Genomic DNA, 16642 nt, shown 5'->3' with positions numbered 1-16642 from the left:
TAAGAATAGAGAGGAGGCATATTCTCTCTTGCCAGGTTATGGTACTGACCCTATACTGTTGCATCACCACGATAAAAGTACAATTGATTGGGCTCCAACACCTCAGTTAAAAGAGTGATGGGCATATAAATTTAAAGGTCACTCAGTACTACAGGCTGGCTGCTAAGGAACCGGATGTTGCTCCTGTGGAAAAACACCTTTCTCTCGAGACGGTGAACTTCAAATCTCTCCAAACTCATGAGACTGCTTTGAATTGTGCTGCTGAATCTCCATATCCCAAAAGAAAGCTTGTGAGCTGATTCTAAAAAAAGAGAAGCCCATGCTAATGAAAAAACAAAAGAATTCCTAACACTGCTTCACTTTGCTGCAGGGTGCAGTAGTGTGTCTGTGGTTAAGTGTCTTTAGCAGCATGGGGCTGATGGTCATGCGGAGGATGGGGGGAAGCCTTGTTCCTTTGCACGATGCCTGTTCCTATGGACTCTGTGGGGTGTCTGAGCTACTTGTTGGGCGTGGAGCAGTTGTCTGTGTGGCTGATTTGTGGAAGTTTACCTCTTTACCTAAAGCTGCTCTATTAAGCTTAAAGAGGGTTCAACAAGCAGCTGCAGAAGCACTTACAATCCTACTAGGCAAATCCTTGCCCGATGATGGAAGTCTCAACACCTCTGAAATAAGCCACGTGTTTGAGATTTCACCTAAAAGAAATTTGTCGGTGAATCTTAAGGTGACCTGTGATAGTGTTTCCTCACTTAGTGCAACTAAAGTTCCTGTGGGCGAGTTTATGGGTGGGAGTGAAAGCAAGAGCAATAAGGTCACAAAGAAAGATGCAGCCATAGATGTTCTGGAGGAGAAGGAGCTTCCTACCCTTTCCCAAGCTGAGAAAATGAAGCCATGGGCCAGAAGGAAAGCAGGCTTCACCTGGAAAAGGTGAGCAGAGGAAATCCAATGGACGGCGAGTGTGCCAGGTGACTGTCGATCGTTGGAAGAGAGCATGGACTTCAAAACCAGTCTTTGTTGCACCGAACCCAAATCGGGAATTCCTCCTCAGCTGTGTGGGTGCATTGAGCCTCGGATGTGGAGCTGGACTGGGCCAAGGGGATGACAGGGAGAGTCTACGCCCAGTGACTTTTACCAGCAGAAGACTTCAACCTCGCGAGAGACATTGCTCTGCCACCAAGAGGGCATACCTGTCTATCGTATGGACCTGGAAGAAATGCAAGCCATATAGATGGAGAAGAAAGTTTACCCTGTGCATGGACCACTCACCTTTGAAATGGTTGAGAACTTGCAAGCGAACAGTAGCAAACTGACCAGATGGTCCTTGATTCTCCAAGATTATCACTTTGAAATTAAAAACATCAAAGGATCTTTAAATGTGGTTGCGGATGCTTTGTCCAGAAGACCCCATGATTAAGTGAAAATGTAAATGTTTATGGGTTTTTTTTTCTGTTTGATTTAATCTAGAGGAAAATGTTTATGAGTGTATGGTTTCCAGGACTGTACATGGTAAATTTAAATAGTAAATGTATTACTTGATAGAAGCCCATATGGCAAGTACTGTATGTACAGTGGTGCCTCGCTTAACGAGCGCACCGTAGAATGATGAAATCGCATAGTGATGAGGTATTTGCGATCACAAATGCGATCGCATACCGATGGCCCCTATGGGCAAAACTCACATTGCAAAGATCGGTAAGCGTTTCGCTTACCGATCTTCGCAAAGCGATGCCCACGGATCAGCTGTTCGGCGGCTCCAAAATGGCTGCCGGAAGCCCCAAAATGGCCACGCGCAGCGTTTTCGCGCCCTGCCCTCACTTACCGAGGGGGTGAAAATGGCTGCCGGACCCTGGAAACATCGCTGATCGGTGAGTCTTTGCCCATTTGGAACGCATTAAACGATGTTTAATGCGTTTCAATGGGCTTCCCCGTTCCGTACTGCGATGTTTTCACATAGCGAGGGTTAATTCGGAACGGATTAACCTCGCTATGCGAGGCACCACTGTATAAGTATTGGTAAGTTGTTATATATGCATGCACTTAGCTGTTTGTTTATGAGGGCAAACTGCTAGGTTTCCCCTCATAACACAAACTTATTAAGGGGGGAGGTATGTAGCGAACACCCTACTTTGGCTCAGGTAGAAGATTATTTGCATGTACCAATGAGAGCGGTTGGGAGGCAGAGCCAGAGACACTAGAAGGGAGGGGGTGAGTCAGAGTCTAGAGAGTTCAGACAGAGACAGAGTTTGGAGAAAGTGTTTTTGGGGTTTGAGGCAGAGAGAGCGTTTAAGGAGTGATTAGTCAGAGTGTGACCTGTACTAATTAGGATAGAAGAGGTTAAAGTAAAATACTGAAGCTTTATGTAATTTTAAGAATGTGCTTAAGAACTATTCCTAAAACTACCATTCATACTTGTTGAAAAACAGCACTGACAATTGTTAAGCTATGTCATGATATTGTAAGTCATAACATCTTGGCATGTCATTACATAACCCACCGTTTCTGACATGTCATGGTGTCATGACATAGCATAACACAACATTCAGAAAGTGACACCACGCAAGGGAAAGTTCCAGAAACTGACTCCCTTTTTTCACTCAAACACAAAGCAATTGTCAGTGCTGTTTTTCAACAAGTATGAATGGTAGTGAGTGGAAAAGGGTAGCCTGTAGACCATCTTGACTGCTGCCATGGGTGTTGTCAACCTTCAGGCTGCCCTTTGCTATGCAAAGCTTGGCGTGCTTTTTCCTGCTGGCAACACAGGCACCATATTGTGCAGAAATATCGGGCCATTTCCTGGCTTTTTGAATCATGGGTACAGAAGCACAATAGCCCATATTTGGAGGATGTGTGTGTGTAGGTTTTTTTTTTTTTTGGGAAGAACTAAATCATATAGATGGTTGACACAGATGCAGCATGGCAGAATATAGTGAAAAGAAACATGCAGGCACCCTCATGTGCTGGCAAGCCCACCTGAGACCTGCTGGATATGGTCCTCTGAGGCAGGTCACCACACAGATTATCAGTCCCTCCCTTCTACAGTAGAAGACCTACCAAAACTCCAGCACTTTGATGGGGTTTTATACCCCAGCCTTCGTATATTGCAATGGCCAGGATAGAACGGCAGACAATTCTCTTAGATTACAGCTGCGAAATAAGTTTTTCAGGGGGAGAGGCACAAATTCTTCCTTTGCCTACGTCAGCATGTTGGCAAAGCTGATGACATGACTTCCATGACATGGTGTATTGATTTATTTGATATATCAAATTTCCAACCCAATATAGTTACAAAAAAATCCCTTTCTACTCTTTAAAAATGGGAGTGGGGGTAGGGGCAAACATAGGACAACCTGGGCAATAGCAGCATGGTTACTATATTTTTTACCTAACAAATATGCCAGCTGTATATCAAGAAAGAACTGTGGCATGAAGCTAAAAATTATCATTAATTCAAAGACACTAATGGTATCCTCCACACCTTCCATGTAGCTGACAGGGAAGAAAACCTTAATTCTCCACCACACCCTCTGTTTTCTACTCAAAGGGCAGAGTTGGAATTTAGGTCTCTACAGAGGTGTCTCTCTCTCTCTCTCTCTCTCTCTCTCTCTCTCTCTGTGTGTGTGTGTGTGTGTGTGTGTGTGAGAGAGAGAGAGAGAGAGAGAGAGAGAGAGAGAGAGAGAGAGGGAGAGAGAGAGAGAGAGAGAGAGAGAGAGAGGATAATAAAGGCGGGAGCAATTCCAACTTACAGAATGTAGATTCACCATTAAAAGAAAGTCAACAGCCCATTTGTGCAATACACTTTTATTTTCCTTTTACCTCTGCAGTCAGTCTTTGAGTAATCATTGTGTAAACAATAGAATGGAATGAAATTACACTGAGTTGTATGCAAATGGCTCTAAAACACCTCAAACATTTATGACAAGGCATTATAAATAACTCTTAAATAACACATTTGCCATTTCCCCATATGTTAGAGAGCTGCCATTTAATCTAAGTTTAGCAAGGAAGTGGTTTAACAAGGTAACATCCAAGAAACCCACCTCTCCGAAAATACACTCCAGATAAGAGAATCCTTCTAACATTTACTAGCTCCAAAATATCTATGCCACAGGTTAAGCGTATGACTACTTCAAGTCAGAAGTATTTTTTTAAATGTAACAGATTTCTGTTTCTTTTACCTTTTAAATCATTGCACAAAGCCCTTTCCTATTTGCACTCTACTTGGATGTTCTGCAAATGTTCAAGTAAAGCTCAGATTCTCTTCAAGTCGTCCCCCCCACTCCCAATTATAAAACAACTCCTATCTCTTAAAGATAAGCCAAATCAAAAATGGGCAAAGAAAAGGCATCTTAGCTTAATGGCAACTGTTTATAAAGAGTTTCAGCTTGTAGACACTCTTCCTGCCCCCCAAAATCAGAACTCTAGGCCACATTTATTTGTGTCAAGTCTCTGCTACAGTAAATCTTCTTCCTTACTCAGACATCCAGACGTGGTAGGTCCAGAAATGAGACAAGTTTGGGATTCACACAGCTTCAGGCACAGTCTTAGAACATTAATATCTGCAAGGCACCTCCTATGCCCTTGACAATCCAATTATGGATTTTTTTTTAAAAAAGGACATAACCAAAACAACCAAAACTAAATGCCTACACCAGTTCAAAAAATAGACAAACATTCCAAAGATAAAGCTGAAACTTGTTTTAAACAAACATTTTAAACTGCAAGTAGCATGTAAATCAAGAACCAAGGAGAGGGAGAGGGAATCGATTCCTTACAGCTCGGATGTACAATGCATAAATATGGAGAGGGGAGGGGGAATAAAATTCACAGTTTGTTTTAAAACAGGAATTCAAGTTTGGCTAATCAACCCTAGCGTTTAATTATGTTCCATTTCTACATACAACAGCCAAGGGCCAGTGTTACCCACTAAAAAGTTATTACTGGATTTTGTTTTAAATTAAAGAAGAAATCGCTCCGGTAGAAAAATTCCTTTTGCAACCAGTGGATACAGCCACCTGAGTGCACTTCCGATCCATCTGTTTTTCACGTCAGCGAAATCCGAACTGATCACTAGAGACACATTTAGTAGCTTTTTGGAATGTTAGCAGGAGTAGTGCAGCTGTGGGCTTTTGCTTGTTCCGACTTGGTGATTTGCTATAGAATGAAGCAGAACTCAGTGTGTGGCGCTTGAGATTTTTTCCTTTGCAATGTAAAGCTGGCCTCTTTGCAATCTCACTGGTTTTGCTGGGGGGTGTGTGTCATGTGACTGGCATCAGCTGACACTTAATTGAGCAAACCCAATCAGTTTTACCTCATCAGGGATCTCGGTACCGTCGCAGCCGGACGCCTGAAAAAAAAGTAGAGGTTGAGGGAAAGGAACATTATAAATGCAAAAGCAGTATGAGGAGAAGAGTCATTCTCATGGACAATAATCCCCGATAAAACTAAGAAATTAAATATCCATGTCACTTTCCAACCAGTGCAAAACTACTTCAAGTTAATGTTCTGTCAGACCGCCTTGGGCCTGCAGCTAGAAGGTTCTGCTTGTGGTCTCCCACCTCTTATCAGTCCTATGTCACTTCTCACACCCATGTGGCAGAAGCGTGACAGGGGATTTAAATAAACCGAGGATGCTAATCTGTTCACTGCCAAAGGATGGCATCTGTTTATTTTGTATGCACAAGTAATTTCGCTTGCATGGAGAGAAAATAAAATTGCATTATAATAAACATCTCTACACACACCCCTTTCGTTCCCAAAATAACAAAGTGGTTGTGACAATATTGCTTTTAAAAGCCCACAAAGTGCAATAAAATCAAGTAACAAAACCATAAAACAGGGATAGAGCAAGAAAATATTTCACTAGGGATCCCTAGGGATAAACTGACCCAACTAGTGATCAAGAAAATGCCAAGGCAAACAAGTAAGACTTCAACCAATGGTGGAAGCACCCTGGCACTGGATGCTCATCTGATCACAGCAGGACATGAAGGATCTCAGCGTGGAGACTGTTTCACCTGGTGGAGAAAGCCCTTGTCTGCACTGCCATCAACTTGACTTTAGAAGTCAATTTAAAATATGACTGTAATATTCAGGCCTTCCCTCCAGCTAATATTTGATTTTCTTTTTATTTTTCCTTTATTTATTTCTTCTTCTGTATTTGTATTGTATTTGTTATTGTATGTTTTATGTAATATTTTGTGTTATTTTACTGTTTTATGTTATATTGGAAGCCGCCTAGAGTGGTCTTATAGAGCAGATGGGCAGGGTACAAATCAAATCAAATCAAATCAAACAAACAAACTGAACTTCACCAAGTCACAGTACAGGATGTGGTTCCACTTACAAAGAATAGGGACCAGGTCAGTGTATAAAGAAGGCAATCCATTAAATAACCTTGTCGTGAATATATATATATGAAAGGGAGGAGAGTGTTCCATTCCAAGAACATAAAAATACGCAATTTATATGGGTATGAGAGGAGAAGCAAGGCTACCTTTTGGGGAGGGTCAGTGTTAACCTGGTGTTTTCTAAGGGGCTGATTAAAGTAATTACAATATCTTTAAAAAAAAATTTTTGAAATATTGTGTCCTGACATCCTCAAGCTGCCTCTACCCTGCCTTAGCCAATCTCTTAGTGAATATTACTGTGCCAATTTAGCTGACATTCAATGACTGTATTTCACATTTATTTTATCAAGCGGACAGACCTCGGAATCAATATTGTCAATTAAAGCAAAAGCTGGACACACACACACACACATTCCACCTCCAGGTAAGGCATGTGGAGAAAAAAAAAGCCTTGGTTGTTCCAACACCTTAAAAACCAAAAGGGAACTTTTTGTAAAGAATGTAAATTGAGCACTTTTGCAATGGACACAAACAATTCCATAAGCATGGTTTTGTCACTTTTCATAGTTAAAAGATAAGAAGCTGTTTCTATTAAAAAAATATTTTAAGAAACTGCATCAATACACTGTATTAAATAAGCTAAATATTTTGCTATTATGTTGATGAACATAGCAGCAGAGATGTCCTTTAAAACATTTTCTGTCTAAAATTGCAGCGTGGTCTTCTTTTTTCTGTAAAAAGCCTTCTAATGGACATCCTAAGAGGGGCTTAATATTCGATACACAGTATATTCTACCGCTATTTGGTCATTCCCCAGTGACTCAACGATGATGCACAGGAAAACAATAAGTACCTTCCTATCTGAAGACATTTCTCCCAAACATTTTTTCGTAAGTGGAGCATATATTCCCCCCACCAAGTATTGTTGAAAAGAATTATGAATGACCAAGACATGCTTTTCTTTTCCATCTAGCCCTTGATCAACAATTTACCTCTGCCCGCTCACTCCTTGTCTTCAGAGTCAGATGCAAAATTAATAATAATGCAAAAAAAATTATTTTTGTACCTGCACTCCATTTTATACTCAATGTCTACAGTACACCACTGATCCTAAGAGCAAGCAGGGGTGGGTGGGATATCCTTGGATATGCAGTGCAGAAGACGAGTGGTCTGAAGTATGCATAAAGTAAGCAATACAAGGCAAACAATCTGCTGAGTTTTATTGACTGCAATCTCCACCATAACCCACCTCCTTTCACCAGGAAATGATCCACTGCTCAAATGATGTTATGTAATTGTGAAGCCAACTGCTCCAATAACTTAGCCCCGTGCTTATTTTGAGTGGACCGCACACAATCCCAGGTGAGTTATTTCTCTGACACGCCAATTACACTCACAGTTTCTTGACTCTCGCCTACCGCAGAAACGTGCCCTGGCTATCGCTAGCTATGATTGCAATGTGATAGGTTTTGTTAAGATAGTTTTTCCTTTGAACCTTTCTTACAACTGTTTCTTCCCAGGATACAGACTGAGACATAAATCTTGGACAACCCCTATATTTTCTTAAAGAGATCTCAGGTCCATTTAAAATTACAGTACAATTGTGGCAAAACATATATGCTTCGGATAGAAAAATCACTTTCTGCTCAACATTTCTCAAATGGGTTCTTATAAAATTTAAACCTGGGGAAATGGAGGCATCTTCACCCACATATTTTTCTCATGGGATCTTATGCTTAAAAAGTGGGGGTGGGGATGTGAGAGCATCCTGTGACTGGTCTAAATTTTCATAGAATTTTAAATAGACTGAAGAAGTGAGTAGCAAAATATTTCAACCTAATAAGAAAGAAGTCCAGTTCCCATGACTCAACTTCCAGACACCCAGGGAGTGTTTTAAGCAAGTACAGTGGTGCCCCGCATAGCGATGTTAATCCGTTTCAGGATTAACGTTGCTATCCGGAATCATCGCTAAACGGAAAGAAAAACCCCATAGGAACACACTGAACTCCGTTTAATGCGTTCCTATGGGGGGAAGGCTGGACTGGAGGAATCCCAAGCCGGAATTAAGATTGTCGGAAGAAATATCAACAACCTCCGATATGCAGATGACACCACTCTGATGGCAGAAAGTGAGGAGGAATTAAAGAACCTTGTAATGAGGGTGAAAGAGGAGAGTGCAAAAAACGGTCTGAAACTCAACATCAATAAAACTAAGATCATGGCCACTGGTCCCATCACCTCCTGGAAAATAGAAGGGGAAGATATGGAGGCAGTGACAGATTTTATTTTCCTGGGCTCCATGATCACTGCAGATGGAGACAGCAGCCACGAAATTAAAAGACGCCTGCTTCTTGGGAGGAAAGCGATGACAAATCTTGACAGCATCTTAAAAAGCAGACACATCACCTTGGCAACAAAAGTCCGAATAGTCAAAGCTATGGTTTTTCCTGTAGTGATGTATGGAAGTGAGAGCTGGACCATAAAGAAAGCTGACCGCCGAAGAATTGATGCCTTTGAATTGTGGTGCTGGAGGAGACTCTTGAGAGTCCCCTGGACTGCAAGGAGAACAAACCTATCCATTCTAAAGGAAATCAACCCTGAGTGCTCACTGGAAGGACAGATCCTGAAGCTGAGGCTCCAGTACTTTGGCCATCTAATGAGAAGAAAAGACTCCCTGGAAAAGACCCTGATGTTGGGAAAGTGTGATGGCAAGAGGAGAAGGGGACGACCGAGGATGAGATGGCTGGACAGTGTCTGCGAAGCAACCAACATGAATTTGACACAACTCCGGGAGGCAGTAGAAGATAGGAGGGCCTGGCGTGCTCTGGTCCATGGGGTCATGAAGAGTCGGACACGACTAAACGACTAAACGAAACGATGGGGGGAAAACTCACAGTTGAGCGAAGATCCTCCATAGCACCGCCATTTTCGCCGCCTCGGTAAGCGAGGGCAGCGCGCGAAAATGCTGCGGGTGGCCATTTTGTGCACCCGGTGGCCATTTTGGAGCCACTGATCAGCTGTTTTTTAAAAATTGCAGTGTGAAGATCGGTAAGCGAAACGCTTACCGATCATCACAATGTGATTTTCGGCCATTTAGATCATCGCAACGCGATCGCAAAAAACGCGTCGCTATGTGAATTCATCGTTAAATGGTACGCTCGTTATGTGAGGCACCACTGTACATAAGCAGCACACTTTTTCACCCAAGCACAAAGGAATTCTCAGGGCTCATTTTCAAGAAGTGTAAATGGTAGTGAGCACAACAGGGTATCCTGTAGATCATTTTACTGTTGTCATTGGTATTGTCAACACTCAGGCTACCCTTTGCTAGGAAAAGACAGAAGCAAGAACAGCTAGGATGTGGCTGTAGTCCCTCTGTGCCAAATATTTTGAAGGGCTGCTTTTGGACTTAATGATATAATGAAACAAAGGTTTGAGTAAGTGCAACACATACAATGGAGAAACATATACACCCTTTAACTTCTCGGGTAAATTAATGTTGCTATGCCTGCTCCACAGAATGCAGACTAGAAAGCTACGTTCCAATTTTCACTTTCCTTGGGTTAGGCAACCTGAAGAGGAAAAGCTACATCGGACCAAAAGGTGTACAAACATGTTGTGTGCATGTTTTCCAAAAGATATGTCCCCTCACCTTTTGAAATGATAAAAAAGGGAGAACTGCCAGTTAGCAAAATCCTGTCACTGGAAACCACAGTCAAAATCACCCATATTGTGTAAAAGACGGGCAATGAAGAAAGACAGAGATAAAGATCAACTCATTTGAAATGTGGTGATGGAGGAGAGCCTTACAGATACCACAGCCAGCCAGAAAAGTGGGTGCTCAATCAAGTCCATCCTAAATTCTCACTAGAGCAAAAATAAGCAAACTGAGGCTATCCTGCACATGAGAAAACAAAACTGACTGATCACAATAGGAAGAGAAAAAGACCTAGCATGAGACCGATTGTCTCAATAAAGCAAGGCACAGCTCTTAGTTTGCAAGATCTGAGCAGAACTTACTGGAAAAGACAATATTGGTGGGGATGAGGCAGTAGGAAGAGAGAACAAGCTAATATGAGATACTGTTCACAAGATTTGAGTGGAACTGTTAATCATAGGACATTTTGGAGGTCATTAACTCATATAGTCATCACACATCAGAAGTGATTTGGTGGTACATACCATCTTTGGAGTTTCTTTCTTAATTACCATACAATTGTATAGTGACAAGACAGATGGAATGGTTGAAAATACGATAAGATATAGTATAAGAGCTCTGTTAATATTGAGTAAGATCAACCCTGGCTCAAAAGCAAAAAAACATAAAACAAACAAACAAAAAAAAAAAAACCCAGTAATTTCATAGCTTACATGAGTGAGCTTCTGAAGATTAGTTCTCTGTTCTTTTTATATATAAAGAGATGCTGTGTCTGGTTGTAAAAATATTTATATTTATATAAATATTTTTACAACCAGACACAGCATCTCTTTGCCAGCACCAATGCTTGTTTGGCCAGGAAGGAGAGCCAGCTAATTGGGTCCTGACTGATAGGATCAAAGGTTTAGATTGCAGTAGACCAGGAGCTGATTGCCCCTTTGAGGATGTGTCAGGAGCCTGGGCTCAGAAATCCTGAGAAGATCTTTAGTGAAAGCAAGTGGAAGCATTCAGGCCTGAGATAAACACAATAGTTCTGTGCTTTTGTAATGCAGAAATACTTTGAATATGCCTTGCAAAATTGTATGCTAATTGCCTGGAGATACATGGCAAAATGCCCTCTTTTCTGGAGGATTGTCATTCCTTTATTGTCTTTAAAGCAAGCCTATTTTTTGACTCTTTGAAGAAAACTTTAACTGTGACCTTTCCTTGTCATCTAAAAATCTCCTTTCCCAGCCTATGAAGGCAATACTGCATCTACTTTGGAACACTTCTACTGGCAAGCCTGTTCCATGCATGCTCAGTTTATAACAAAGACTCAATTTCTCACTTTTGAATGGCATTTTTTTTGGAGGGGGGTTATCAATATATTAGCCCCTGCTGCTTGAATCTTAAAAAAAAAGTGGGTGGAACAACCATGCTTTTTCAAGATAAGCAAGACTGATCTTTTCAATTTATTTGAACTGTTTAAAATCTGGAAGTTTTTAAGATGACTTGTTTCAGTGCCGGTGTGTGTGAGAGAGTGGAAGAGGGACTCAGGAATCCTTTGTTCAAACTTCCCCAAATTTGGCACAGAACATGGATACATTGTCTGCTACACATATGACAAATTTGGTGCTGATCCAAAGTCCAGTTACGAAGTTTTAATGTTTGTTCGGGCTGTCCCCATATTTAGAATTGCCATGTAGAATGTTACTTGCTCTGCTGCACAGTCACATTGATTCACTACTGCGGAGCTTTGGAAGTTCATGCCGGTTCGGTCAATGGCTGTACAGTCGATCTACAGTCGATCTACAACACTCCGCCCTCTCTGGCAGCTGTGCTCTGGCGAACCTGCCCCTCTAGGCACTGCCTCTGAGTTGGTGCTCACCAGAGGGGTACCCCGAACTGCAAATCAGTTGTGGATCAAACTGGCACAAACTGCTGAACCGTCTCTAATATATGAACTGGCTTTTATAAGCTTGCTATGTCTTGAAGTAACAATATTTGGGTGAGAGGCAGATGATTCTTTCCATTTAGTGAATTTTAAAAAGGTTATTAAAACTCCTTTTCTGCTTTCCATTTCCCGTTTGTGTAGGGTGTTTAAATACTAAGGTCAATGTCTGGTGCACACCCATGACTAGTAGTGTACAAGAATTTACCCTGGGTCCAAAGATCATAAATGTTTTCTGTTTACTTACATCATTTTATTGCCAACATTTCTTTACTTACCAGCTTAAAGGTTAATGTTTTCAAGGCCTTGGGGTCTTCTACTATTTTTTGTAAATTAGCAGCAACTGGGGGAAAACAAAGAATTAAAAAAACAGAGAACACAAAAAGAGACATCATATGCCATTAATAATTGAGGACTTTAAAAATTGAGGACTAGAATGATACAATTTTTATGACACTTTTGGAAGAAGTGTTGGCACCTCAAATTACATAAATCAAACTGAAGTGGAATCAAGATACGCGAAGCAACTGTGCTGAATTCCAATGTAACATCACAGATGAAAAACATGAAATTTATAGCAATTAGGATAGAACTAGTAATTAGCACACAATGCAGAAGTCCTTCTTCTGTAGACACATAAGTCAAATATAGGCTACTTGTCCCAGTTTTCTTTGTAAGCAGTGCGAAGAATTATTTTTAGAATGCCAGCCTTCAAAGTGGGATTTGTTTCCATCAAATAAGTTTGAATCTTGCATGTTCTACAGAGTGAGACTTCTAAAGATCACAGCTCATTTCTATTCAGTGCTAACTCTGGAAGCAACGTTTCTTGATTGTGTAAGATCAACACAACTTGTGAACCACCTAACGGAATGCAGCACACCAGTCAGGTCTGATGCCTTGCCAGCAACATGCCTGGGGCAACAGAAATGGGTGAGGGTGACTAGGGACAAGCTGCCATACCCAGCTGATGGGTTGCAGCCCAACAACAAATACCGAATAACATTTACAAATACAGTGGACCCTCGACTTACAGATGGCTCGACTTACAGACTTTTCGAGTTGCAGACTTCTCTGGCTGCAAAATTTAGGTTCGACTTGCAGCCAGAGACTCGACCTACAGACCAGAAAAAACCCAAAATGGAACAAAAATGGAACCAAAATGGCTGGTTACGGGATTAATCGGTTTTCAATGCATTGTAGGTCAATGAAGACTCGTCCTACAGACTTTTCGACCTGCAGCCACCGTTCCAATACGGATTAATTCCGTAAGTAGAGGGTCCACTGTACTTATTATAACAGTTATGAGGTTGCATGATAAATATTTGCAAATGATACTGTAGAGGCATATTGCAGACCTTATGACCAGGGTATTTCTGGTCAAATGACAGACATGTGCCACCTCAAAACAACATTGCTCTTCAGTGACCCTAAGAGTCTTCTGTTTACTTTCCGTGTCATCAGCAATGCTTGTCCCCTGGTTATTACCAACAAACAATCAAACAGAAAACCATTAGCTGACGTTTATTATACACTAAAGGAACTGGTACAGACCATAGACTCCTCCTCCTCCTCAGGACACCCTGGTTCAAATCCTCACTCAGCCAGTGGGTGATGTCATGAAACCCTCTCTGCTCTCATTCCCTAAACCAGTGGCTCCCAACCTTGGGTCCCCGGATGTTTTTGGACTAAAAAGTCTCAGGAATCCTGGCCGGCACAGCTAGTGGTGAAGGCTTTTTGTTCCAAGAACATCTGCGGACCCAAAGTTGGAACTACTGTCCTAATCTAACCTCCTGCTTCTAAGGGAAGTTTAATCACTGGGAAAAATGAGAACTAGAGACAGTCAACAGATAACAAGAATCAGCTGGCCCTTCTCTCGTGTGAATTTGACTTCTCTCTCCCTCCTACTTTGCCAGTGGTGGAAAGAGCCAAACTTCTCAACACGCTGGACTGAACTGCTTCTCATCTGTTAAGTGTTAACATGCACTTATCATCTCTAACGTAAGTGGAAATGGCTTCAGATTCTTCGGCCAGGTGTTTTGAGATCCTTCTTTTTCACATATATGATGCTTTCATATAACTTATGAGTCAGAATATATTTTGAAATGGGATTGAAAGTTTCACAAAAAGTCCAACCATCAGCTAGATGAATGAGCTAGAGAGATGGAGGAAGGCACGATGTGGGAATAAATAGGTGAAGAAAATGATGAAAGCCAAAATGGCAAGTCCTCAGAAGCTTTACTATATTCTCTTGTGCGTTAAGTACAAATGCACTGCAAATTAGGGAGAGACTGTATGCAGACACTTTGATCTTTCTTTTAGTATAAACAGAAGCAAGCAATGTTTACATATAAAAGCAAACTCTGTCAGAAAATAAGATACCATGGGAACAGTGTTATTTTTATATCCTTAAGGAGGTGCACTCTAAGGCATCTGGCCAACCCAGCCGAAGTACTGCAGACGGCCTTTCTGCACCACGGAACAGGGGTTATAATATGCCATTTTTGTGAACCTTTCATGATTTTTTTTTTGAGAGAAAATTCTACAAAGATTGACAACAATTCCTCTTTACTGAAGTCTCATCAGAAATCTTTGTTGCACAACATTTTAACAATTATTGCTTACCAAGACATAAGTCCTGTTACTCTAATCCACAACAATCCAGAAAATAAGGCCTTCTGCCTAAATTATAACTGTCTGGATAGCTCAGTGAGTTGAAGTATTCGATTCTCCCCTCTACCTCACAGGAGAAGAGCCAGTCCATGTGGCCTTGAACCAGCTGCATAGTCCCAGGTTGTTCCAGGCCACACAGACTGGCTCTTTTCCTGTCCCCCGGAAGAAGGGAATGGTAAACTACCTCTGAGGACTCTCTTACTTAGAAAACTCTGGAAAGGCTTGCCATAAGTCAGATTCAACTGGACAACACCAAATTATTTATGTTTATTATATAAATTGCAAAAGGCAACACAGGGCATTCGAGAATATTCTCCAGTGACATTTGCAATTATTTTCCACAGGAAATTCCCTAAGGTCAACATAAGCGGTACTTTCCTGTTTTCTCCTGATTTAGCTTTATAGATTATAGAAAGAAACCATGCCTTCTCTCACAATGACAGAATGCCGGGCAGTTAACAACAGAAGATAAGCGACTCATCTGAAAATTCTTCCTAAAAAATACTTCGTTACACAGAAAAGATTCTGAAGTTGTTTTTTGAGATGTTCTTTCATTTTTTAAAGTGAAGGCTCATTTACTCAGGTGCAATTAAAGGGAAACACACATCGTTTTGCCCCTTCTTCTCATAAGGGCCCACATAATTCAAGCCATGTCTGATTCAAGCCATGTCATATCAAACACATATAGTGCTCCTATATGCGGTCTTGGTCTACAACACAAGGTGAATTGGAATGCGGTACAGAAAGGGATGGATTCTGATGACAAAAAGAATTTCAACTCAAGACACCAGCAGTTTGCAAATTTGTTTCTGGGCATGCATGTCATTCAAAATCACACCATCTTGTTCAGAGTTGTTTCCATGGCCCCTCTTCACTCGTATCAGCAGACTCTCAGCAGCAGCCTTAGTGTGCCCACAGGTTTTCAAAGGGCAAGTGTAAATAAAAGCCGATGTAGTATAACTGAAAAACTATTAGGCTTGGACCAATAATACCTGAGTTCAAATCCCACTCAGCCCACAGTTGTTGTGAGGATAAAGTGAGAAGGAGGAAAGTCAAGTACACCATCCTAGCTTCACTGGAGGAAAGACAGGATATAAATATAATAACGTAACTTTTTTAAAAAGTCATTTGACAAATGAAATTGCCTTTTGGAGAATGGGTTAGTAAATGGAAGCAAAAAGTCAGGGTAACATCTGGTTGAGCATTAGATGTCCATATTTTTCATCTAGTTTCTAAAATGGAATAAGATGTATGTACGTGTGATCTCATTAAAGAGGCTTAAAAAAAGAGAGAGGGAGATTTTTCCTTAGTAAGATGCTGTATAAGCAATGCTACTTGGGCCTTAGGGTCTGTGAGTGAACTGAAGCTCATACACATCTCGTGTTCTGCCCCATGGATTAAATTGAAGCTGGGGAATTCTGCTTAACTCCCTTTCAGATTGGCATTATCAAAGCAGAATTCTGAGTTCCCTGTTCTGAGGCAGGATAAAGTTGGAATGAGCTGTGAACATTTTCCCCTTAAGGACTTCTACAGATAGGGTCTTCCTTTACACCAGAGGTAACTGTGCTCTGTCTCATTCACAAGATGTCCTCCTGACATCAGTGGAGAAACGACTGAGACTGAAGATTAATGACAAATATTAAGGAAACAATTTTTATATAAAAGCTTAGTGATGTAGGTAAGAATGGTGGGGCCCAAAATATACCGTATTTTTCGCACCATAAGACACACTTTTTTCCCACAAAACGGGGGTGGAAAGTCTGCGTCTTATGGAGCGAAGAAAACAGATTATATTTTCCTGTTTTCTTCGCCTAAAAATTGGTGCGTCTTATGGAAAGGTGCGTCTTATGGAGCGAAAAAGGTATGTTGGAGCCTTTTACAAGACCCAGCTACAAACAGATTTCTCCAAAATTAGTGATGCATCACAGAAAAGAACAGAAGCACAAACTACAGGTACGCAGGTCTCAATCCTTCAGATACAAAGGAATTTAAAAATAAAATTGAATATGACTAAGGAGCATGAAACACATCGGGAGAAAA

General features: G+C 41.2%; 1 protein-coding gene and 1 long non-coding RNA gene across 3 annotated transcripts in view; both read right to left on the bottom strand.

Annotated features, from left to right (window-relative positions):
• The window catches only part of LOC144589585 (uncharacterized), a 284446-nt gene that overhangs the window by 86345 nt on the left and 181459 nt on the right, over positions 1-16642 (bottom strand). The gene's annotated exons all lie outside the window — the stretch shown is intronic.
• The window catches only part of STK39 (serine/threonine kinase 39), a 132702-nt gene continuing 119839 nt past the window's right edge, over positions 3780-16642 (bottom strand). Inside the window, exons 17-18 of one of the 2 annotated variants that reach the window (XM_072981813.2) lie at positions 12211-12275; positions 3780-5341 (exon numbers count right to left, since the gene is read on the bottom strand). In XM_072981813.2, coding sequence (XP_072837914.1) covers positions 5267-5341; positions 12211-12275 — 140 coding nt within the window. In that variant the 3' untranslated portion in view covers positions 3780-5266. Of the gene's footprint in view, positions 5342-12210; positions 12276-16642 lie in introns of those variants that run through there. The other variant, XR_012081552.2, reaches the window with a different exon arrangement.

The sequence above is a fragment of the Pogona vitticeps genome, chromosome 1 (assembly GCF_051106095.1).
Source record: "Pogona vitticeps strain Pit_001003342236 chromosome 1, PviZW2.1, whole genome shotgun sequence".
Classification (NCBI taxonomy): Eukaryota; Metazoa; Chordata; class Lepidosauria; order Squamata; family Agamidae; genus Pogona; species Pogona vitticeps.
The sequence above is the reverse complement of the archived record's forward strand: the minus strand, read 5'-3'. Positions and strand labels throughout refer to the sequence as shown.